We start from the raw sequence: 25,316 nt of genomic DNA on the forward strand, positions 1-25,316 counted from the left end.
CACAGTTAACAAATAAAGTATGCTTAAAATGATGATAGAACAAAAGTTTGATTTTTTGTCACCTAAATGTCATTTCAGGCCAAAATTTATCCAAAAATTAAAACTGCTTCATTTTCAACAAAAATTGACACAGTTAATAAAAAAAGTATGCTGAAAATAACAGTCACATCAAAATTTTGATTTTTTGTCAACTAATGCCGTTTAAGGCCATAAACGTTTCAATCGCAAGACTTTCAACCATGAATGATAGGCTGTATTTTTTGTTAGCAATTTCTTTTAAAATGTGAGTTTATTATGACACGTTTCGTTTTGTTTGCGTTTGTTGTAAGATATAATGTCACTGGTGTGCGTTATCTTCAGAGGTTTATGCACCAAACCCCTTCGAATGTTTGGCACAATAACACAACGAATTAGCAGGTTTTTACCAAATATTTTGGTAGCGCGTGGCTTCTTGCTAGCCATAAAAACCACTATTAAATAAAACTAAAACCACTTTAAAAAAAAGTGTTTAATCTATGCCTTTAGAATTGTTCTAACACAACAAATGTATTTTATTGCATTTGTGTATAATTTTATGAAAAGTTTGCTATATTAAACGATTTCCTTGTAGGTGTTTTTACATATAGAGGTGATTATGGTGGATTGTTACCACTGAAAGCTTGACAAAAAATTTTAATACGGATTTGTCATGAAAGAATTGTTTTATTGTATTTTATGTTATGAAGTATGAAAAGTATAAAAAACATAAAATCAAAACTTACTATTTTTTGTTTTCTTGTTATGATCATGTTTCAAAACAACTATTTAAGATATTAAAATTTAATCTTTTCTCTTGCACATAAACAAACATTTAAAAGCCACTTTCCCACCAAATTCAATTTCCTTCTATTTGTTATCAAATTAACATTTCCTTTAATTAAGAGAACAATCTATATTGTCACATCATATCAATGACACAAGTGTAAAAGTTAAAAAATCATTTTCATATCTTTTTAATGATTAGAAGTTCCATAATACTACTCCTTACTCTTGTCCATGCAGTGAAAATATTAAAACAAACTTTTTAATTGGCTAATTATATATGCAATTGACTTTAAACACCACCGACAATATGTTTTTTTACTTTGGACAATAAACCGATGTAGCATTTAAAAATTGGGACATCAAGACACATTGGACATTTCCCAATATCAAAAATATTATACATTTACTGTGAAATATTTTTTTTCTTAGTTACTAATTATATTCCACTTGACAAGGAAACATTTAACTATAATTGTGGTATAATTATAACCAAACTTATAAATGAACTGTAGTATTAAAAGCTATCTTCATCTACATGTTATAAACAATGTATTTAATAACATAAAACCAATTTTTTATTCCAATAGGGATTAAGAAAAATAGAACAGAATATTACAAGTTATAACTCTTAAAAACAACAAAAATTTGCATACTGTTTACTACTGTAAACAGTATTAATTAGTTTAATTATAATTTAATTAATTAGTTTAGTAGTTAAACACTGTTTACCTTTTTAAGTTTTTATCATTAAACTAGTTGTTAAGGCCTGTGAAAAGATCCACTTAGGAAAAAGAATAAAAGAAAATAAAAAAGTTTTTTTAGAAACTTGTTAACTCTTGAATGTATTGTGAAGGGCTTGAAATTCTGATTAAAATAATGCATGGGATCATGTCCTTCAACAAAAACATTGACATACAATATAATTTGCAGTGCAGAGATTAAAACACTGATTAAAATAGGAACATTATTTTCACCTGTTTCGAAGTTATTTGGCTTCAAACTAATTCTAATATTGCTCTTAAATCTTATGATGAGATTATTACTTTTAATGGTTATTTAAAGTTATGCAATGGATAATCACTTAAAGGTACAGGCTGCATGCGTAATATTGTTTGCTTATTGTACCTTCTTAGTGATTCGTTCTTTAAGAACATAACAAAAAGAGGAGAGCAGAAAAACACGCAAGTAATGTAAAGCAAATGACAATTAAAACACAATCTGTATCCCTTAAACTGTCAATACATCTACGGATACGTTGTTGTTTTATAAGCACAAATAGGCTTTCACGTATAATGTTAATGTGGGATACTTCAAATTAACAAACAATAATTATTTGAACACCACAACCCTTGAAATATTAAAATGACTATTAGATAGCCGTATATCTAATTATAATTTGTTTAAGCAAAACCAATCTTATATTGGTGAAAGTAGAAAATTAAATAACTATGGTGGGATGATATTGGCAAATCTAAATGTTTAGGAAAACACCTACATACTGTAGGAGAACGAACGAAAAAATGATATGTTTTGCTGCAATTTTGAAGTCATCTTCAAAATTTTTGATGCTGTTCAGACAAAATTTTATGTACATTTAATTGGCAGATTGGTCACCTGTTTGGGTTGAGGAAGGTTATCTCACGGAACACGTGGATCCAACAATCATGCCACTGAATGTCCAGCTTGGGGAAAGACCTGCAACTTCTGCAACAAACCCAACCATTTTGCCACTGTATGCCGTCAAACAGCATCTGCCAACAGCCTCCTTATCGCACATGTCTATTATCACCCAACTAGTGATCTATTCACTAGTTCACCCAGCACTGTGCGAGAAATTCCAGCAAAAATCACCCCTATCATCAGCCATAATCGTCAAGGTCCTGCTACCACCATGAACATTTTTCCTGATAGTGGTGCAAACTTATGCCTAGCTGGGACTACACATCTTCATCAACTTAAGCTATTCCTGTCCAACTCCACCAGTGTCATAACGTGTTGTTGCCGTTGGTGGCTCCATTTTAGTTTGTCAAGGATAGATTAAAGCCAATTTTGAGGTAGAAGGTAACCATACAACGCAACCACTCTACTTCTGTGACAAGGTAGATCGAATCTACTTCAGCAAACAAGGCTGTCTCGCAACAAAGACCCTACCACCATTCTTCCCACATCCCATGAAACCTACAGCCATAGCTGTTGTCAGAGCCTTCTTCTCTTATCACTGAGGGAAATATTGAATCACCAGAAGGAATCCGAATGCGATCTTAGCCAGCTACTAACATGTCACCATCACTTCAATCATCACTTTCATCACAACCTACCAAGCTCCCATACCCTCTGATTGCCAAAAATATTCCTAAGCTGGAAGCTTATCTCTGTAACCAGTTTGTGTCAAGCGCCTTTAACAACTCTGCACTATTTCCAGCCATGAACTCACCACCAGCTAAAATCCACTTTAAGTCAGATGCAGTACTATATGCCCATCATTCTCCAATTCCTGTCCCACATTATTGGAAAGCTGAGGTAAAATCTAGTCTCGACCGAGATATGAGACGAGGCATAATTACGGAAGTACTGATTGGCACATCTGTCACCTGGTGCAGTCCAATGGTGATTGTCACCAAGAAGGATGGTACTCCTAGACGTACTATTTACTTTAAAAGCTTAACTCGCAGTGTCTTCGGGAAATTCATCAAACCCCGTCACCGTTCACCCTTGTATCACAAATTCACAAACTCCTACAAAACAGTAATTTATGCTGTAAATGAATACCATCCATTTGAACTTGATAAAGAGAGTCAACCCATTACCACCTTCATCACTGAATGTGGAAGATACCATTGTTGCTGAATGCCACAAGGATTGTTAGTACCCCGCAAATTAAAAATAGTAGACGATACCCTTTTATATGAGACATCAATCGAAAGTGCTTTCCTTCATACTTGGGATTACTTAACCCTTTGTGCAAAGAATGGAATCGTTGTAAATACATCTAAGTTCAAGTTCTGTCGCGAGACTGTCGAATTCACAGGATTCTCCATTACGCCATCTGGTCCAGCACCTTCTGCTAGAATTCTTAGTGCCATCAAAGACTTCCCAATCCCAACAGACACCACAGGCGCAAGGTCTTGGTTTAGGTTGGTAAACCAGGTGGCCCCGGCATATTCCCTGAGTCCCATCATGGAACCATTTCGAGAATTCATAAAACCAAATCGAAAATTCTACTGGGACGAGAACCTGACAAATATTTTCCATGAGTCCAAAAGGCAAAATAACATTACTAGTCAAGGAAGGAATCCGCACCTTCGACATGTCCAAGAAAACTTGCTTGCAGACAGATTGGAGCAAGGAAGGCATTGGGTTCCTCCTCCTGCAAAAACACTACCATTGAACCACTGAATCTCCAGTGTGCACGTACGTTGCAAACCCTCAACTCCAAGACTTGAAAGAATTCACTTTGCGTTGGAGGTACCGAATTGTACATTGCCCAGGCAAGTGGCACCGTGGTCCTGATGTATTTTCGAAATACCCTACCAACGATCCAAGAGATATTGAAATTTCACCATTAATTGCATGTATTCGAAAGGGTCCTCTGGATACCTACATTGAAACGCTCAACACACTTGACGAAACCCCTTAAGTCCCATGTATCTTCGCCATCCACAATCTCGCTGGTTCAGTCACCATGGAGAACGTAAAAGAGGCTGCCCGAGCTGATCAAGAATATAAAGAGCTGATTCAGATAACCCAACAAGGTTTTCCCGAACGCCAAAACCAATTGAACCACCGTACATTCGATTATTCTGGGAGGTTTGCCATCCTTTGACTGTAGCAAATGATGTCATCATGATGGACCATCGCATCATAATACCTAAAGCCCTAAGGAAGCAAATCCTGGAACACCTTCATGCAGCCAATCAAGGAGTCAGTGGTATGAAATTCCGAGTCAATCAGACTGTGTACTGGCCTGGCATGGACACACAAATTAGGAACTGTAGACAAACTTGTGCAGACTGCCTTCAACATGTGCCAGATGTATGAACTTGATGCTCACACGTACTTATCTGTAGTCAAGTGATTTTGTGGTTGGCTTTGTGTTTACTCCTTCTCCATGGAAGATGCAACAAACAACACACTGATCAGCATATGTAGAGATTTATATACATCGTATGGAGCAGCCGAGGAAATCAGCCCTGATGGTGGGCCCCAGCTCACAGCCAATAAATTCCGAGAATTTCTACAGGCATGGGGAGTCAAAAACAGTATCTCCTCTGTATCATACCCACAACCTAATGGCCGAGCCAAACTTGGAGTAAAGGCAGCCAAAGGAATCATCCACAACAACCTATCCCCTAATGGATCCTTAGACAACGATCGTGCTGCTTGCGCCATTCTTCAGTACAGAAACACTCCATTACTTTACATTAACCTGAGTCCAGCCCAAATCTTATTTTACCGTCAACTGAGAGATAGCATCCCTGCACACCCAGCCCACTACCAACTTCACAAAGAATGGGTCGTCTCCGCAAGATAGAGAAGCAGCTTTTGCCAAACGCAACCACATCATCATTGAACGTTTCAATAATCACACACGTCAGCTACCCACCCTGACCGTTGATTCAAAAGTCGTCGTACAGGACAAAATACTTGGTGGAAACAGGTGGACCAAAACCGGCACTATCACAGAAGTCTTGGATCACCGCCAATACCGAATATGCATGGATCACTCAGGGAGAATCACCTTCCAAATATAGATAATTCTTATGCAATTACATTCCTGCCTTATCTAATCCTCTGTCACCTCCTCAACCACAACTACCTGATGTCAAAACTGATCCCCCACAACTATCATCCCCACAACCGGCACCAGTACCACATGCCACTCCTTCAAGAATATTGCGAGCCTCAAAAGCGTTACAGTCACACAACAAGCCTGGCTTAAACAAACGATAAATTACATTGCAGCATGTTAACTTACAGGGACAATAGAGGGAGCAACGGAGATGTTGACCAATCTATTGTAGTGTTCACTGACTAACACTTATTCTTATTATAGTGTAAACAATTGTGATTGGCCTTGATGCTTTTGTTCCAATTTTTGTTTGTATTGATCTGTCAACTCCACCCAATTTCTACAACTTTGGTCTTAAATTTACAAGCGTTAGCTTTGAACATCCTCATGCTTTAAAATTTTGAAACAAGAAAAAGAATTAATTTTTTTTGTTTATACAGAATTATGCAGAATACTGATTGCGTTATAACGTGGTTGATTCGATTTGATGGCCTTTTAGCAGGATTGCCTATGGCATACAAATGGCAAAATGTGTTTCTGCAAACCATCTTTCCTTCTAAATCTAGTTTAGGCTTTCATTCGTTCACTGGGGAAAGCTCTTAAAGTTGCAACGCTTCCATTACCACCAAATCTAGCTCAAGCTTGCTCAGTTAAATGCAATAACTAGCGATGTCCAAGAATTCACTTTTGGAAAATTATTTGGAAGCTGACAACCGCAGGAGTTTTGGGAAAAAGTGATATTGATTCCCATCCCTGAAATAATACAACGCGCTTTACAATGAGTCTGCAGCTGCTATTATTATATTATCGGCATAATCCGAGCCTTGCGTAAATTAATTCTTAAAAACAAAAAGGTGTAAAACAAAGTAAAACAAACTAAGAACAAGTCAGGCGTAAAAAGGACAGTCTTAGATCAGATTTTCTGTTTTTTATAACATGTATCTAACAGCTAAAACCCAAAAATGTTTGGATCTATAAAGAGATATTCTTACAATAAATTGTCGTCGCATTAACCAACCGCATACTCATCTGCAAGAGTGTAGTTTTCCACCATTTTTGAGTCACCAATGAGCCTTAATATTCAAAGCGTATTACTAATGACAAGCGTTATAACTGTCAGCGTTAACTGTCAGCGTTATAACATTACCGTTCGAGAAAGCGAACAGACCGAATAGTCATACTGAAACTATCCTTTCAACTAAATAACTAACAAACAAAAACTAAAATTTATTCTAAATTTACAATCTGCATGCTAATTGATTTGATCAAGTGAAACAACAAAGCTTAAAGAAAAAAAAATATATTATTAATATTTAGAATAGAAAAATCAACGGAAAAAGCTTTTAAGTATAGGGCGTTAAAACGCCTGCCAAATGCTTCAATGATTGGCGATCACTGTGAAGAATTGTTTTAATGAGTTATAACGGTTAGAAGCAGCTTTCCGTTGTAGGGGCGTTATCACGCCTGTATAACGCTTCATGGATCCATGGTCGCTGTGAAGAAACATTATAACGCATTATAACCATTAACCGTTATAATATGTTGTCTCCATAATATAGACTATAAACAATAGTGAATGTCCTTGGTGGGGCTCAAGTGGTTGTGCAGTTGTGTTGATATCCAGTTGTGTTGTTGTGCTACGGTTCAAGTTGTGTTGTTGTGTTCCTGCTGGTGGTGTTTGTGATACTACAGAATAATCAAGTGAGACAATCAAAGTAAGTCATTATTGTTATTTAACACATAACACCCTTACTAATGCGTTATAATGTTGCTATTGAAGAGCCAATCAGTTTAAAGAAGCAAGATTTTTTACAGTATTAAACCTCAGCGCTATAAAGCATATTTTAATGCTGTTAAAATGTCAAATAAACTTAAAAACCGAACGGTTGATAATCGCAAACTATGTAACATGTGTTTAAAACCTTTTAAAAACCATAGTTTTGCAGCAAAAATCTCTCCACAGATTAAACAAAGTGAAACCTCGCAAGAAAAGTCTTTATTAAGTTGATAAAAAAAATGTTACTTTTATATTTACGATAATATTTCCACACAAATTTGTTTTAAACTGCGATGTATCGAACTGAAGTTATTGCATGTGTTCGAAGTGTAACATTTTCATGATTATAATGGCTTCCAAAACATTGGTGTAAATAGGTTCATATATTATTGATAAAGTATATCATGATCAATTTTATTGATGTATGGATAATGACAAACATATTTTGCAAGAGTAATATAATGTTTTTCTCAGTGAAGGGCAGTGAAGTTCCAACCCGAACAATAATTCTGCACTTTCACAGATTTCAAACTTCATCAATGCATAGATATTATAAAGGTGAATTGATTTGTTTTGCCAAAATGACCCTACTTTGTTCATTCCACACCTTCTATTTTTTTTCCAATGACCCAATAAATTACAATCTGAAGATTTAGTTTCCAGCCTTTGTTAAGTTATAAATATATCGTTGAGCAAAACTTAATTCTCTTAATGATCTGACATAGACATTTCTGAATGACATCAGAAAAAGAAATTATACAATCCAAAAATAATATGTTTTTCTCTTATTTATTGTCATTATCGCTGATGTTGCTATTATCATCATCGCTGCTGCTCTTAATAGAATCAACAGTGAGAATATGAGGTAATTATGAGGTAAATTCAAATCCAACTTTTGGTGTTTTTGTTTAGAATTTTTTTTTTGCAATAAGTTTTACATTTCCCTCGGTTGAGCCTCCTTTTTCCATGATACTTACTGTTAAAACCATGATAAAACCATGATACTTAATGAACAGTAAGTACCATGGAACTATTGAAGAGTTATTACTTCCATTTTACGGTAGCTAAGACTTTAAAGGTTGCTTTTGTTCAAACGATTTCTGCAGTCATTCCTTACAACTCTCATTTGCCTGAAAAATTACTTGACTGTTGCGTTAGAATAATCATCATCATCCTCATCATTCTCGGCTTAACGTCCGTTTTCCATGCTGGAATTGGTTTAGCTCATCTAAACTCTTTCTGTCTCTCAGACTGGCGTTACACATCCACCTAACCATTCTCATATCATTCCTTTCTAAACGGTCAAGATCTTCCTGCTTCACTGCCCATGTCTCACTACCGTACAACATAACACTTCTTACACAGGCCTCATATAACCTACCTTTTACCTCAATTGACAGGACTCCGCTAGTCAACAAAGGAAGTAACTCTCTGAACTTTTTCCAAGCAGAACCTATCCTGCAAGTAACACTTCTTCCAACACCCCCTTCACTGCCCAACATATCACCTAAGTAACAGAAGTTCTCAACTATCTCTAACGAGCCACTGTTGTACATCATTAAAGCTGGAAATACTTCATTCTCTATAATCTCACCTTTGCAACGCTTGTATACAAACTGAATGTCAGCTCTTAACCTTCCACTAATACTACTGCACTTCTTATGTACCCAATGCTTGCAAGTCTGACAAAAAATTGAGTTACTACCAACCCCTTTCCTGCAAACTCCACAGGGCCACTTTCCAATTACAAGGTCACACTTGGCTGCAATGCTACTAATCATGACTTTAGACTTTGCTGTGTTTACCTTTAGCCCTTTCTCTTCTAGTCCTTTCTTCCACTTCTTAAACTTTTCAACTAATTCTTCCATCGACTCTGCTATGAGAACCAAATCATCTGCATACAATAACTGCCATGGACAACCTGTTCTGAACTCCATCGGCAGCGCTTCTAAGACTAGAACAAACAACAAAGGACTAAGTACAGAACCCTGATGTACACCAACATTTACACTAAATTCATCACTAAGTGAATCGTTAATCCTGACACGACTTCTAACATTGCTGTACATAGACTGTACCATCGTAACTAGCCACTCATCCACACCTAATTTTCTCATAGCCCGCAGGCCATTTCGTGAGAGGCGTGCGATCGCACGCGCACGCCCCCACACACGCGCAGATTTGTTTAGGCGTGCAATTCATTGCACGCGCAAAACGTTGCTGTAATTAAAAATTATTGTATTTATAACAGAAAATTTATTAAATAAACCTTAAAAATAAACGATCATTTTTTTACTGAACTCTAAAAATAAACGATCATTCTTTTACTGAACTCACAATAGATCGCACGTGGGCAGTCTTTACCAAATGTTAATGTGAATTTAATTGCTACCATTTGCTTTCATTCTTTCTTTTTGCCGACCAAGGGGTATTATGCAGAACAGATATAGGTCACTAACGACCTAGCGTGCGGCCACTATCTTTTGAAGAATTTGTTTCTTTTTCCTTTCAAATTTTGAGTTAATGATGGGATCGTCAATATTTTATTTTGTTTGTTCAGTTTGGGTTAATGTGGAGATTATATCAGCGCTATAAATTTTTTTTAAAAATGTCTGAAAAAAGAACGAAAGGAAATAAAGTTGAATTAAAAACTTTTGAAAGTTGGGGTAAATCAGATATTCTTGGTTGGAAGACAGAGGAAAAAGATGGAATTTGTGCGAGGTATAAAACGGAAATTACTTCTCGATTAAAAGGAAATGCGAAGACAGCTGCGTTAGCATTATAAACGGTACAAATGTGGAACAAAATACCAGGTGAGAGATTTTAACAGTAAAAGGTTGTTTTGATTTATTTTTATTTTTTCTAATATTTCAATTGATTTTATAAAAAAATGCAACAATATTTTAATCTTTGTAAGGCTGCCTTTTAGAGAATTTAAAAGAAATTCAGCATTATTTAAGTTGAAATAACTAAAAGATAATATAACTAATAAGAAAAAAAAACTTCTTTAATAACGAAATATTCTTTTAGATAATAATTTTTCTCATTCATCGAACATAAGGTTTATTAAATATTATTATTAGCGGCCGTTCGACTTTCCGTAATTTAATTTAATTTAATTTAAATATCTGTTTGCCCCACAAGTAATAACAAAGTTTATTTAACAAGTCTGCTTACGACTTCTTCGTATATGGGTTGAAATTCCTTGCCGTACATTGTTGGAACTTGCACTTTGTTTGTTCCTTGCGCTAAACAGCAGCCCCTGTGCGGTGTACAGGGGTAAAGGAAATGTTTTTGTAAATTTTTTTTTTGATAGCACGCGCATCGCACGCGCAGAATGTATGAGGCGTGTGATCTACCGCACGCCTGCCTAAAAACTTACGAAATGGCCTGTAGCCCACCAAATAACTTTACGTGGCACTCTATCAAAAGCTTTCTCTAAATCTACAAAAGCAAAATAGAGATTCTTTCTCTTTCCTAAATACTTTTCCTGAAGCTGTCTGAGTAAAAATATTACATCTGTTGTGCCACGCCCTGGAACAAAACCAAATTGCATCTTATCTATATCAATTCTTTCTCTAAGTAACTTATCAATCACTCTTTCAATAACTTTCATTACTTGATCAATTAACTTCAAACCTCTTTCTAATGCATCACCCTTGCCCTTGAAACAATTCACTATTACACTCGACTGCCACTCACTCGGAATAGCACCATCCTTTATAATCTGGTTAGCAAGACTTGTAATAAGCTTCTAGAAGACAATTCTTCAAAGTAGTCCAAGTACTTTCAACATTGTCACTATCACATTGACCATTGTGGGCTAACTGCTGAACTTTTTCACTAAATTGTCTTGTTACAATCTCTTCCTTCAGCTTCCAGACTTTTCGACGGGGCCTGTACTTTCCCTTGGCTTCTTTAACACTCTTCAAGATCATATCACAAACCAGCAACCTATGCTGGGAAACACACTCCTCCCCCAATATAACTTTCACGTCCTTCACCACTTTCTTGTCTGACTTTATAACCAGGAAGTAATCTATCTGTGTCTTACAACCACCTGACTCATATGTTATCAGCCTACTCTGTCTCTTACTAAATGATGTGTTGCAAACCACCATGTCCGCTGCCATTCCAAACTCAAGCAATCTCTCCCTTTCCCTATTTCTGCTCCCAAATCCATAGCCTCCGTGCACACCTCTATAACTTTCAGATGACTTCCCAACATGACCATTAAAGTCCCCGCCCACCATGACAAGTTCAGTGTCTCTAAACTTTGATGTGACTGCTATTAACTCATCATAAAACTTATCTTTACCTTCCTCACTGAGTCCACACTGTGGAGCATAAACTGACAGAAAAGTGACAATCCTATTACCTATCAAAAACTTTATCACTGTAATACGACTATTAACACGCATAACATCTATTACTTTTTCTACCCACTTCTCTGCAACGAATATGCCAACTCCTCCATATCCATCACTATTACCAATCCAAAAAAGCTTATACCTCCTACCTTCCACAAATCTCACTGAAGCTCCTCTCCACCTGACTTCCTGAACACAACACATATCAACAGATCTACGTTCAAACATTTTAACTACTTCACCTGCTCTACCTCTCAGAGTACCAACATTTACACTAGCCATCCTCAACCAAGTGTTATCTACCTTGTGATGTGATAGCTGGGTAATAGTCTGACGATGCTCACACCTGACATCTGTCCTACCGTGCGCGACACCTTCACTCCTTAGAGTTCCAGCCCCGTTTACGCAGTTTGTCAGATCAACTATTCTTATGGCCATTAATAAAGAGTTTGGGCATTGTTTTACAGCTGGATGACCTTCCTAGCGCCAACCGTTCACAGACTGGACTGGGTGTTTTTTAAAGTGACACCATCACTAAGTTCTAATAAGCACCACACAAGCATAGCTCAACAATGTGAATGTGACTCCAGCCCTTTTCTCATGGTTACAGAATATTACTTTCCACAGCTGTAGTGGTGCCAATGTTTGATTATTAAAATTCTTTATCTCAAACATTACTGATGTAAATTCCTGTTCAACTACATATTTGGTGATAGTTGGGAGAGCCTCTTTAACACGTTAATACTTGTGATAAATACGAAAAATTACATCGAAGGTCGAAAAAAGTCGAAAATCACATTGAACACACTGAGCACCATCTCATCTGGAAAAACCCATTTCCTGCTATCTTATGGAACACACACTATGTAAAATTTTATTGCCTTTAACAGCACCTGGGTCAACCCCAAGATTATCAACATCTTCTGTTATAGCACCAAAATGAGAATAAAGCATTCCAACATCACTCGCACTTATGTTGAGCCTTTTTTTATAGCTTGCTTTGCAAATGTAAACTGTGTGAGCTTAATACCTTGGTATAAAACATCACCATTTTCTTCTAGCACAATATTTACCAACAACTTTTTTCAATCTTGGAAGTTCAAAAACGAAATCAGGCGATTTTCAAACTTACGTAGCAACAAATAATTGCGAGTTTCATATCAGCGATATGATCAACCATAACCAAAATGCTAGAGTTATGGTATTGAGTGTAGACACTGGTAATTTAGTTGAATAAATAATGTCTATAAATAAACAAAATTTCAGAATAACACTGGCATTAACTAGTTTCCGACCTTCCAAAGTTGCACGATCTGTCTGCTTGTTGGCGTCTGCAACATTTTCAAAATGCTGCAGATAAAAATCGAACTTATCAGCACTGTGCATGTTGTTGGGTATCCATGTGGGGTACCCATCTTGTTCCTGTTGCTTCGGAAGGACGGACTTGGTTAGTTTTAAAATCATAGACGTTTTTTAATACGTTATGTGATTGTTTTGTTGAAAACTGAAAATTTGACGCCCTAAAAGTTACGAGAACTAGAAATAATGGTGCTTTAAATTATTGAATTTCTTGTTTTGTTCTTTTCTGCCTCCATATTTAACAATTTCCTTGATCAGTCATTCCTAGCTATGAAGTGGGACAGAGTTATTGCACAGTTTTTACCAATATTTTTACGAGGAAGAATAAGAAAGTAATAGTTAAAGATAAAGGGAAAATTCTGAAAAAATAGGTATTTTAAAATGTACACAAAACACTTTCTCCATAATAAAGAGAGTAACTATTTGAACAAAGAAACACCATCAAAAAGGGAAGCCAACAGCAAGGTGGAGCTCTTTTAAAACAAAATCAAGAGATAACTGGGAGTTGCAAAGAAGCCTCATTTGAGTAAGTTTTAAATGATTTATCATATTTGGAACTTTGTTGATTTATTTATATCAGGTATTATGGTAGAAATACAGCTACAAATGATCTTCCTTACCGAATATGTTTGCGGTATGTATTCAGCAACCATGTGGTATGAACATGTGAATCATGCAAAGAATTAAATGGTGGTTCTGTAGGCAGGAGGAGTTTGCTACTTCAGTAAAACATTTTAACACGTTCTAATTTTCTTTTCCAATAAAAGTTTCAGGATAACGTTTTCTTATGTATCAATTTTTACAATAAAATAGGGACTCAAAATTTGTCAACAAGGTGATTATACACCTTCAATTATGGTTAGGTTATTGAAAAGTGGACTTTCTCTTGTGCAAAATCTCCTGTAAGTTTACAGGTTACAGCTGTGCTGTAAAACAATAGAAAAAGATGTACATTATCTTCAATTTTTTGATAACTAAAACAAATTAATTTGCATGAGTTTGATCACACAAGGAATACTGATGCAGAACAATTTACATGTAAATTGGGAACATCTGCCCAACCAGTTTTTTATTATATCCGGGTGAAATGTACATATAAAAACCTATGTTATGCTAATTTCGTGTAATACAGAAATTTCTGTAAGTAATTTACAACAGTTAGATTGCCTACCCAACTAATACACAGCTTTTAATTATTAACAAATTATTAACAAAACAAAAACTACACTACACAATTATAATGGAAAAAAGGTACAATATTATGTTCATAATTAGCATCATTTGTCAGATAACAAGTATATAATCAATTTGTTGGGTTGTGCAAAAAATAGTGTCCAACATTTATTCAAAGTTGAAACATTTAAAACCTGTGAATGAATGATGAAAGTGAAAAATTTGTAAAGTATATGAAAACAACTTAAAAAAGCAATAGAAATAAACATGTTTTTTATTGTATTATTTTAAACATAATGCTGGAGCAAATGTGATGTGTTTTGTGACTTAGGATTGTTTTTTATAAATATGCCATAATACAAGGTTGCCACTCTTTTACTCAAATTGATGAGATTTAAGGAGTTTTGATAAAAATTCTTAATCTTTCTTGAGATTACAGTAGTTTCATACAAAAATTAAGGAGATTAAGAGGACTCTTCTTTAATTAAGTAAATATTTAAGTAGATTTCAAACAGAATGAATGCCCTGAGTGAAGAACAAATCATAGCTATAATAATATACCATTTTTTGCACTTTAGAAATTAAAACATGCGACAAACTGAACTATTACTTGATTAAAATTTAGGATATTTACGGAAAAAGTAAAAAAAAATCACTTTCAGAGGAGATTTGAGTTGCGAGAAGACTTAAAATTCAAAATGAGTTTTGAGGAGGCATGGCAACCTGTAAAGTTATGCTGTTCAAATTGTTTGACAATACCTCTTATATGAAGCCAAAATTGTGTTTTTTCGTTATGTCACAGTGTTTAAGTAAGTGCTATGCCATACACAATTTTTTCTAACAGTGCAGAAAATGCCTATTATGATGTAATGGTATGCCATATTTTTAAGATGTAATTTTTGTCTTCCTAAGGAATTTTATGTGTTTTCATAAGGTAATAATGTTTAATATTAAAAATAGCTATTTTAAGCATTTCAAGATACTTTTAGTAAGTTTTGTAACAAAATAAAGTGATGTTTAAACTTCACAAGAAAGCTTTATAATCTTTGACATGTATAACATAAACAGTAAATATTTGTTGCATTTTTTTCAAACTTTTTATAAGTTGACATAATGGCATAAAATTATTTTAAGTCATATGAAACTTCTTGCAAAGCGGAGCTATTTTCCTTCTCATAAATATATTAAAGCGTGACGATTTTCTGCGTTTTCCCCTAGTACATCAAATTTTGAAAACTTCGTCGTATATACCCACTTACCCAACTTTTTTGTGGTCATTTCTTTAAAATGTTCCATGAAAATCTGGCTGGTCGAGACATATGCCGTTTCCGGTGAAGATAAAGTCGGCATACAGCTTTAGCCAAGTGATTCATAGGTCACTTTACTAATATCACATGATATTTCCTCAGATACATAGCGCTTGAAACGAAAATTGCGTGATAGCTATATTGGCTTGTTGGTCATAATAAACAGAAGGGCATTTTCAAGAAAACAAAGAAAGGGTATGTTTAGCTACTATATCACTATTTTTTATATGTAATAAGCCCCTTCTTAGCCTTACTCACACCTATAGCTAGCTGACAAAAAACTGCGACTTGACCCGACTAACTTGACCCGAACTGTACACTGATGACAGACACCATTCTTGTTCTGTTTAACCTTTTTTAGCAGTTTCTGATACATCAGGTTCTAAAACAAAATGTCACTGGCCCATGAAATATTGCGTCCAGAACGTGCTGTGGTACTGATAACGCAGAAACCCCAGGAAATGTTTCATCAAGGCGAAGATCGATTACCATGGGCCACGTGGGACTTTGTTTTTTTATAGGATTTATTATACGATTCAACCGAAAGGGACATCACTAATTTTTCGGTTGCAAACCTAGGGAACTCAGTCCCACACTCTGCAACACTTTCTATATTGATTTTATACACTATATAGGAAATATAGTGAAATATAGGAAATGGCATATCAAACTTTAATTATTGCATGGAACTACTTTTCAAACCTTTTAGCAGAAATATCAAAGGGTACTCCAAGTCACCAAAATTTAATAAATGTTCTAAATATATTGAAACAACAAACAAAGAAATGTGTACCTCTAACATTTTTTGGTCCGCAATTCTATATTCTGTAATTCGTATTAAAAGTTCTTCATTTTTTCTTGCATACTCTGTTAATGTTTTCTTTGTCTTTTCCAAATCTGCTTCTGTATGCATTAATTGTTCATGCAATTTACCCACTTGCTTGTGCGATTCAATGCGTTCTTGTTCCAGTTTATGCAGTTTTTCTTCAGGACCAGTTGAGTGAAACATGATATTCTGTAAAGTAAATGTTATCCTTTTAGTTATATGCATAATCATCATCATTTTGGCTTAACCTCTGTTTCCCATGCTAGCATGAGATGCAAAAACCGTAAGTTAATCTATAATCAACAAATTATTAATGGATTAATGAAACATTTATAAAGGTTGATGTGAAACTATCAGTTTGTACAGATGAGGCAAGTCAGATTTCTAGGAAAATATTTAAGTACAAGCACACATCATATTTAAGTACAAGCACACAATTTCTGTCTCTATTGTTTACTTTTTCCAGTGAAATAATATGTAAACAAATTGGAAAAGTTTCTCAAAAAAAAAAATGTTTTAAATTTGTTCTATTGTTTGTTTACAAATAATGTTAAACCGTTTCTTTTCAAAAACATTTCTAACATCTTCATCCTTTAAGTTGTTTGTCCATGCTAGAACGAGTGGGACAAAAATAATGTGTCACGTACCATTTTTATTACATGAATGTTTTTTTTAACTAGTTGCAGGACCTATAGAAAAAATCCACTTTTATAGGCAGGTGGCCTCAAATTTTTGTTTCGATTAAATATTTTGTGGAGTTTATGTTGTTTTGGAAAGTGTTTGTCTTTGAGGAGATTGAGGAGAAAGAACAATTTTCCAATCTTTGTAGACTCGTTTATATTGTAAGGGGAGTTGAACCATATTTTATTATGTTTTCGTTTGTTATTTTCTCCAGAGTTTAAAATTTCTTTTTTAAATGTTTTACATGTAAGTTTAACATCATGTCCACATTCCTTTAACACTTTTTCATATATTGGGGCGACTTTGGAATGGAATTTCTCAGTTTTTAGTACATATTAAAAGTATAATATTATTTCTTAAAATATTCTATGTTAAAAATTTATTTCTGTACAAACATCCTTTTGAAATAATAGAAGATATGATCTCCACCACACCATCCATCAACTTAATTCACCATAGCATGATTGATGATGATATAGATGTAGATATAATGCAGGATTGCTACCCAAATTATAAATTAAATGTTAAGACATTTTTGGACATTTTAGCACACTTTTTATTAAATTTGATCTAAATTTCGTCCAAATGTTCAGCTTTGTTGTTTCCTAATTTTTTAGTAAACTCTTGCAGATTTGTTGCTTAATAGGGTGTTGGTTAATGCAAAAAGAAATCACCTTACTTGGATGTTGTTACATTTAAAAGATAATAACCTTACTATTAGAAAGTTGGTTCTTTTTTAAAAAGATGTTCGTAATAACCTTACACATTTATTTAACAAGGATTCACAAATACTGCCGGACAAGAAAAAAAAAAGATTAATTTGAAAATAGAGCAAAAAAAACCAGCAATCAAACACATTACATACTATTTTCATAAGAACCAGTAAAATCTGACCTGAACCATTGCTGTTCTTAATATTTGAGCCCTTTAATAAGAAAGCAAATTCAGTCTAGTTTTGCCTCTACTTATAGAAATTTTAGTCTTTAAAATTTAAGAAAAAAAAATATTTGTGATGCTCTCTAGGAAAATCGACCTCTTCTATTTTTAATTCGTATTTTTAAAACAATAGAATTCCGTATTTCCTATTTTTAAAAATACGGAATTTGTATTTTATGTGTATTTTTTAAAAAACCGTATTTCCTATTTTCAAAAAATACAGAATTCGTATTTAATAATACGTGTATTTTTTAAAAAAAACGTATTTCGTATTTTCAAAAGTACGCAAAATTCGTATTTTGTATTTCTAAAAATACCCGTATCTTAAAATACGAAATCCATATTTTTTAATACGAAAATTTCGTATCTTGTATTTTTTAATACGAAAAGAGAAGTGGTCGATTTTCCTAGAGAGCATCACATTTTAGAAAGAACTTTGATACTTGCACAGATACACAACCAAAACTACTACGAATCAACTTTTACTACGAAACTCCTCTCTATTTGTATAGCATTCTTTTGCTAGAGGGTTCTCTGCATACGTCAGAATATTTAATGAGCTTTTTAAATAACATTTTTAAAGGACAGGAACTTGATGAATAATAAGAATTTCATAAAAAAAATATAAACACATGACAAATCTGATATGCTCTTTTAAAATATCACATTTTTAATGAGTTGAATTTTTTAGTGAACCATTCCTTTTAATTATTCTTTTAAAAAAAACATGTATTAAGTGTATTTATAACTGATGATAAACTTGGTACACCGGTTGGAGGTTTTTTTAAACTAAACAATATCTTTCGACAGGTTTTCTAAAAAATCGTATATGGCACAGTTAAAGTGCATAAAAGAAACAAAATGGTAACATAAACTTTTTGTTGGTGTCAGCACTTTTTCTGCTACAACATTAGAAGCTAAAATTTGTCCGAAATTATCTGCCTAAAATCTAATAACTTATAGTTCTAAAATAAATTTGAACATTCTGTTTGAACTTTCTGACAGCCAAATAAAAATTATATCTTTGCAGGCAACAAAATATGGGGGTAATGATCTTGACGTTACAGCATAGATACCCTAAGCTCTAATTAGTGTGACTGATTTTTTGTTAGCAAAAGTATCAATGTTGCACATATATATTTCAACAACTTTCTTGTAACAGTATTTTTTTAATTTTTTTTCTCATTTTTTACACTTTTCACATGCTGCCATATTTTACCAAATATGACCAGCACTAATAGTTTGATACAGATAATACTTCTCCCAAGCCAGTCCGAAGCTAAATCTTGATATCCTTTAAAAGCTGTTGGAAAAATAATGCACGCTAGAGACAAGTTTGCCATATAAGGACGGATACTAGTAGTAAAACGGAAGGTCAACAAGAAGTTGTGAAAATCAGTTTTCTTTTTTTCTATCAGTATTTTATAAGCCATTTTAGACGAATTGAAACGATATGGTTCAAAAATGATACAAAGTGGAAGCGAATGGGAAACGATTCAAAATCTATTTTAAAACGAATCTAAAAACTATATTTGAAATGAATTATGAAATAAACTCTGAAACAAATTGCTTTCCCAAAGCAAGTAAAAAACAATTAAAAATGTGATGAATTTAAACTATTTGTAATCCTTCCTTTTTCACTTCAACATTTAGTTCTTTGAAAGCACTAGCAAAATTACGTATTTATTGTTTTGATCTAAACGATATACAGCGATATTTTCGCCTTCGACAATCCCAATTTGATGGTTTTTAAACAATCTACAGGTATCTTTTCACTTTCTACGATCCCGTTTCTATTATTAAATGATCTAGAGCAATCTTTTTGCCTTCTACGATCTTCTTTTGTTATTTTTGTGACGAAGAATGCAGATATTTACATAATTTGATAGTTTTTATATTTAAATTTCTTTAGAAATTGCCAATGTGTGATAAACATGTGTTCAACAGCACTTAAAATTAGAATTTTTTTACGTCGGCAACAAAACTGGTGAAGTGAGATACATTTCAACTGATTTGCACTGGCATTGTGTCGGCAATATTTTTTTGTGATGAAATTTTTCAGCTGGCAAAATCTTGTCATTCACCTTTTATTGGGGCTAGACCTCTCATTAATTCGATGTATTGATCTCCTAAGACAATGACAAATGGAAGTGGAGTACAAGTCCCATTGACATACCTTCCCGACGGTGAACTTTGTTTAGTTAATAGTTCACTGCCAACTGGCTTTTTATTTTTCGAGATGAACTTATTAGGTCAGGACATCATTAAGTTGTATATCCCAGAAGTCGCTGGTGACATGCTTCAAAAATGCTTGTCACAGGCACAGTTCAACATAAATCAAAACTGGACAGGAGACTTAATTGTTAGAGTCTTCGCAGAACATCTCTCCCCACAAAACCGAGGACAGGGCTGACTTATTGTCTGCTGTGTCGTGTGAGAAAGAGAACTTCTGGACTTCTTTTTAATAGGGTATACAATTTTTCGATTATTATTACGGATCGAATTTCACCACAGTATTTCTGTAGCTTGAGTGATTATGGCCAACTTAATAAAAATTGAGTGTAATTATTCTTCGATCGCAATGAGTGGGAGCAGCTCAAACAATACCACAATTGTTATTCCCAACGCAACTACATTATTTTCGTATTTTACGTCGACAATTACGGCCGACCCAAATTTTAAGGGCTGGTTCAAGGAAACCTGAGGTATAAAATTATAATTATAACTTTATATTATAACTTAAATATAATATAGAGCTAAAAAAGTTAGTTAAGAAGTCTTTTTGAATTTTTTAAAAAGCTCTTTTCATTCTCAAGATATTCACATTTAAAGAATTTCGGTTTTAATTATGCTGCATAAATTATGATGTCATATTTAGGCAATAGCAAATTTTGACATTTTCTGTCATCAGTAATTTTAGATCTGTTAAGGGATGTGTATTTAAACTTTATCAATGCATAGATAATCTAAAGGTGAATTCATTATTGCTAAATGACACTCGTTTACTTGTCCCATGCCTCTTATTGATTTGAATTGAAACTTATTTAATAAAGTGTTGAAACGAATTGTTTTAATTTTTTTAATTTTTTTAAAAAACAATGTGAAATGATTTGAAAACAATTTTCAATGCAATAAAGTGATTTTGATATGAATTAAAACGAATTGTAAATGATTTTCATCGATTTTTTTTGAAAAAAATCATTTTAATATTGTTACCCTAACGACCAAATGGGGGCAACCAAAAATTTCTCACCAGTATCCTTAGGTAAAATTGGGATGAACGAAAATCCATTGTCCTCAAACAGCGAAGAAGAGAAAGAAAACTTCTCATGATAAAATGCTAAAAATAGCCAAAAAACCCAATTTATTCGCATTTTTATTTCCACATGAAAAATCTAATAAATCGGAATAACGTGTCAAAACTTTCTAAAATAATTCCTCTTTATGAATATATAAAGTTATGTTGTACACAAGTTTCAAATTCCAAGCATATATAATCTATATAAGGACAAATTTTTTCTATCTATGTAGAGGGTGCAGCTCTTAAAATAAATATTTGATCACTGCTGGTCATACTGACCGTCGGAGATCCAAAATGGCTGGTTAAATTGAATTTTTCGGTGGTCAAAAATATATTCCTTGCGAAACAGTTTTAATCACGAAATTGGATATTTATTCCACTTTGATGTTTTAGATTATTCTTATGCCTCCCTGATGAAATACAAGTCCCATTGACCTACCTTCACGTTGGTGTACTTCGTCAAGTGAATACATAATGAACGATAATTAGTTGCACATGTTAGTGTTGCATTCGGCACTGCCGACGTAAAACACGAAGATACCACAGTTGCGTCGGCAAAAAAATTGCTGGCGTTATTTTGTTGTGAAATGTCAATGAATGCCACGATCAAAAACGGTCGGTGTTTTTATGAAGAACGTAAGGTATAGAGAACATTAAAGTCGGCCCCTTTCCTTCATGCTGACACTCTTATGCTTGGCTGGTGCATTACACTGAGACTCGAACAAAAGACGGAAGACCATTTGGAACCATGCCACAAGTCAGTGCGCACCCCTGCAAGTTAAATATAACCAGAACATGGGAGAGGTTAGGTGTCCTGTACCTTAATACAGCTTTCGGACGAATATTCTCGTAATGTAATACCAAAAAAAAAACATGTTGAATAAAGTTTAAAAAAATCTTTTTAAAAGGGGAAAGAGAAATCAAATATGTTTAGTAATAATAATCGAAAAAAAAATGTATATCATATTAAAAAGAAGTCCAGAAGTTCTGTCTCCCACACGACACAGCAGGCAATAAGTCAGCCCTGCCCTTGGCTTTGTGAGAAGAGATGTTCTGCGAAGACTCTTCTGTACAGTTTTGCTTCATGTTAAGCTGTGCCCGTGACAAGCATTTTCGAAGCATGCCACTGGCGACTTCTGCAATATACAACCCAATGAATTCATCTCGAAACATAAAAAGCCAGAAACATTCGAAAAGAACAACAGGTGTTATTACGCAATGTAACGTATTAAATTTCTAAAAATAATTCATTTTTAAATGCGCATGTTTTTCATTCAAATTCCGAACTTTAACTCATTTTTTTCTTTGATTTTTAGTATAGTAAATAATTACTTTATACAAACATTACAGACATTCCAGGTGCGCATTATTGAAGTGACTAAAGTGTTTTTGGTGCGTGATTGAAAATGCTGCTCCATTGTCTATATGAAAAAATGTGTATGAATCAATAGTAAATAAATGTGAAGCGAGATATTTAGATTATTATCTATTCTGAATAGTAGATAAATATTTTTTTGCGAAGCAAGGAATCGATCGCCGGTCAGTCTGACCGCTCGTAACGTGATCCTGACGGTCAATTAACAAAATTCTGCGGTCAGTGACCGTTGATCCGCCGTCATTTAAGCGCTGGGGTGGCACTCAAGGGTTGAAATTTGTTGATATTAGCAGCAAAAATCTGAAATTCATAAGGCAGAACCACATTTTTTAAAAATTTACCAGGGTTACCAACATTGTTCCTTAACATTGTTCCTCATATTGGCTATCAGTAAAAGCGACACAACTGAACTTCGCACTTCTGCAAAGAAAATACAGTTGTTTAGCATTTCTTTATTTTGTAGAATAAGTTCCTGTGAATATTCAAAAATTAATTGAGTTGCACCAGGTTGATCGATTAGTGCAAGTAAACCGTGTTGCAGATTAAGGTGGACACAAAATTACTTTCTCAGAACTTTGCATTTATATATACGGCTTAAAATTTAGATTGAATATTTGGCACTGTGCTTTAGAAGCACATTCCCACTTTCTCTGCGCTGGATAAAGTATTTGGTTCTGAACCTAGGACACATTTTATCTCTCTGTCTATTTTAATCCTGAAAATCACTTTTAATGTTTTCTGTACAGGTTAAGAACAGTTTCAGCGTCTCTGAATGGTTAAATTCAGGAACTCAGGAACTATGATAGTTCTGAAAAAATTATTTGGCTTCATTTCATCAAACTGGTCTAAAAATATATAATATCAAGTTTCAAATCATTATTTCAATTAATCTCTGAAGTTTACCTGGAATTTTTTTAATTTTTAATAATGCTAAAATAAAACTAATAAAGATTTTACTGATGTTCTTTTATAAAGAAATCTTCCAAATTACCCATATGGAGTAACTTGATAAACAATGAAATTTCCCACAAGTGTTCCTTATTGACACAAATTGGTAGCCTTGTGATGGAGCATTCGCTTCCAGTTCGGGAAGTCTTAGATTTAAACCCCCAGCTGAGTCATGCCGGAGACTGTAAAAGTGCGAATCTATTCTTACTACTTAGCGTTCAGCATGAGAATAGGATTGATATCTTAGGCGGTTGTCTTGTTAAACGATTGCTGGGCTTGCACGGCTTTCGGGAGCTTTAAATGCACTAGGACCCACTTCGCAGGACTCTCGTTGATAGCAGTACCAATAGGAACTGAAGGTCATCCTGGGTAAATAATTTCAATAATAATAATTCAATAATATAAGGCCAAAAACTGTAATGTAATTTCCTCTTAATAAGTTTTGCTTTCGACCTAGCTAAAATCTCAGCCTTGTCCTTTCATACTTAGACTAGCTAGCTATGGTGAAAAAATTTAATTTTCCAATTTGTCCCTTTTTACTTAGTTTTAACTAACAAATGCTACTTTAATCATAAATGTAGTTATAGGGTAGCTAAGCTACCTATACAACAACACCAAACAACGTGGAGGTTGTTTCTTTTGTAAACATTTCCAGTGGTATTTCTGTTCAAGTACCAAATTTATGTGTACATTCCTTGTGCATGTGAGTGTAATCAAAGTGCCCTGTACAATAATCCAAATCCATTGTTAAATTCTTTTTTTGAGAACACAATCCTGGAGAATATATCTTTCTTTTGTCTAAGTCTAAGTGTTATTCTAATCTATTTATATCTTTGCAATCACATTGAGTATTTTAAAACGACTTGCTTCTGATAATAGAGCAGTGTGACAGGTATTATTGGCATGTATTTCACAGCATAGTACCCAGGATTTCATTCATTAAGTGGTGCTAAAATATTTAAAAAGAATGGTATCTGCAATTAAATGTTGAAAACACAATCCTTTTTTTCTTCACTTTTTTATGTTCCTACTTTTTTTTAACAATGGTACATCATTCTAAACATCGTTGTTACAGATGATTCGTAATAAATCTATGTTGTTTATTTTTACGCCAAAAAATCTTTACTTTTTTAAAATAACTATGCAGTTAAGCCAAGAGATCTTTACTTCCTGAAGATAACTATGCATATCATATACAGAGATTATAAAACAATCTCTATAATACGAACCATTTTTTAATGTTCTGAAAATAAACTTAAAGAAACACAAATCAAAAGAATTAGCATGTTCACATATATTTTTATTGACACAATGAATAAGCAAGAAATAGAGAATTCTGGTTTATGAAAGTAAGTCATCAGACCAAATTAAAAAAAAAAAAATTTCTCTCCACAAATTCCACAGCTGCTAAAAAGCACATGTCATTCTTTATGCTACAAAATGCTACAAAAAGATGTTTACTCACATTCAACACATTACGATACATTGGGACTGGCCATCAGGGACACATGGTGGGCTTAACGTGATAGATATAGCGTATCGATTGTGTTATGCATGATACGCGATTCATGATGATTAAGAAACCTTTTTACAGTATATACTGTAATGTCAGGGTGTAATCCAGCGTTTTCAGTAGCCATTATTAAGCACCTATTTTCGAATTAGGATTT

The 25,316-nt window shown here is 34.0% G+C and overlaps 1 protein-coding gene across 8 annotated transcripts in view; it reads right to left on the reverse strand.

Moving 5' to 3' along the window:
• LOC130641608 (liprin-beta-1-like) overlaps positions 1-25,316 on the reverse strand; it is a 110,301-nt gene that overhangs the window by 67,902 nt on the left and 17,083 nt on the right. For 5 of the 8 annotated variants that reach the window (XM_057448480.1, XM_057448479.1, XM_057448478.1 and 2 more), the window contains exon 2: positions 16,373-16,594. In XM_057448480.1, coding sequence (XP_057304463.1) covers positions 16,373-16,594 — 222 coding nt within the window. Of the gene's footprint in view, positions 1-761; positions 1,041-16,372; positions 16,595-25,316 lie in introns of those variants that run through there. The other 3 variants (XM_057448483.1, XM_057448481.1, XM_057448482.1) reach the window with 2 other exon arrangements.

The sequence above is a fragment of the Hydractinia symbiolongicarpus genome, chromosome 4 (assembly GCF_029227915.1).
Source record: "Hydractinia symbiolongicarpus strain clone_291-10 chromosome 4, HSymV2.1, whole genome shotgun sequence".
In the NCBI taxonomy this organism is placed as follows: domain Eukaryota; kingdom Metazoa; phylum Cnidaria; class Hydrozoa; order Anthoathecata; family Hydractiniidae; genus Hydractinia; species Hydractinia symbiolongicarpus.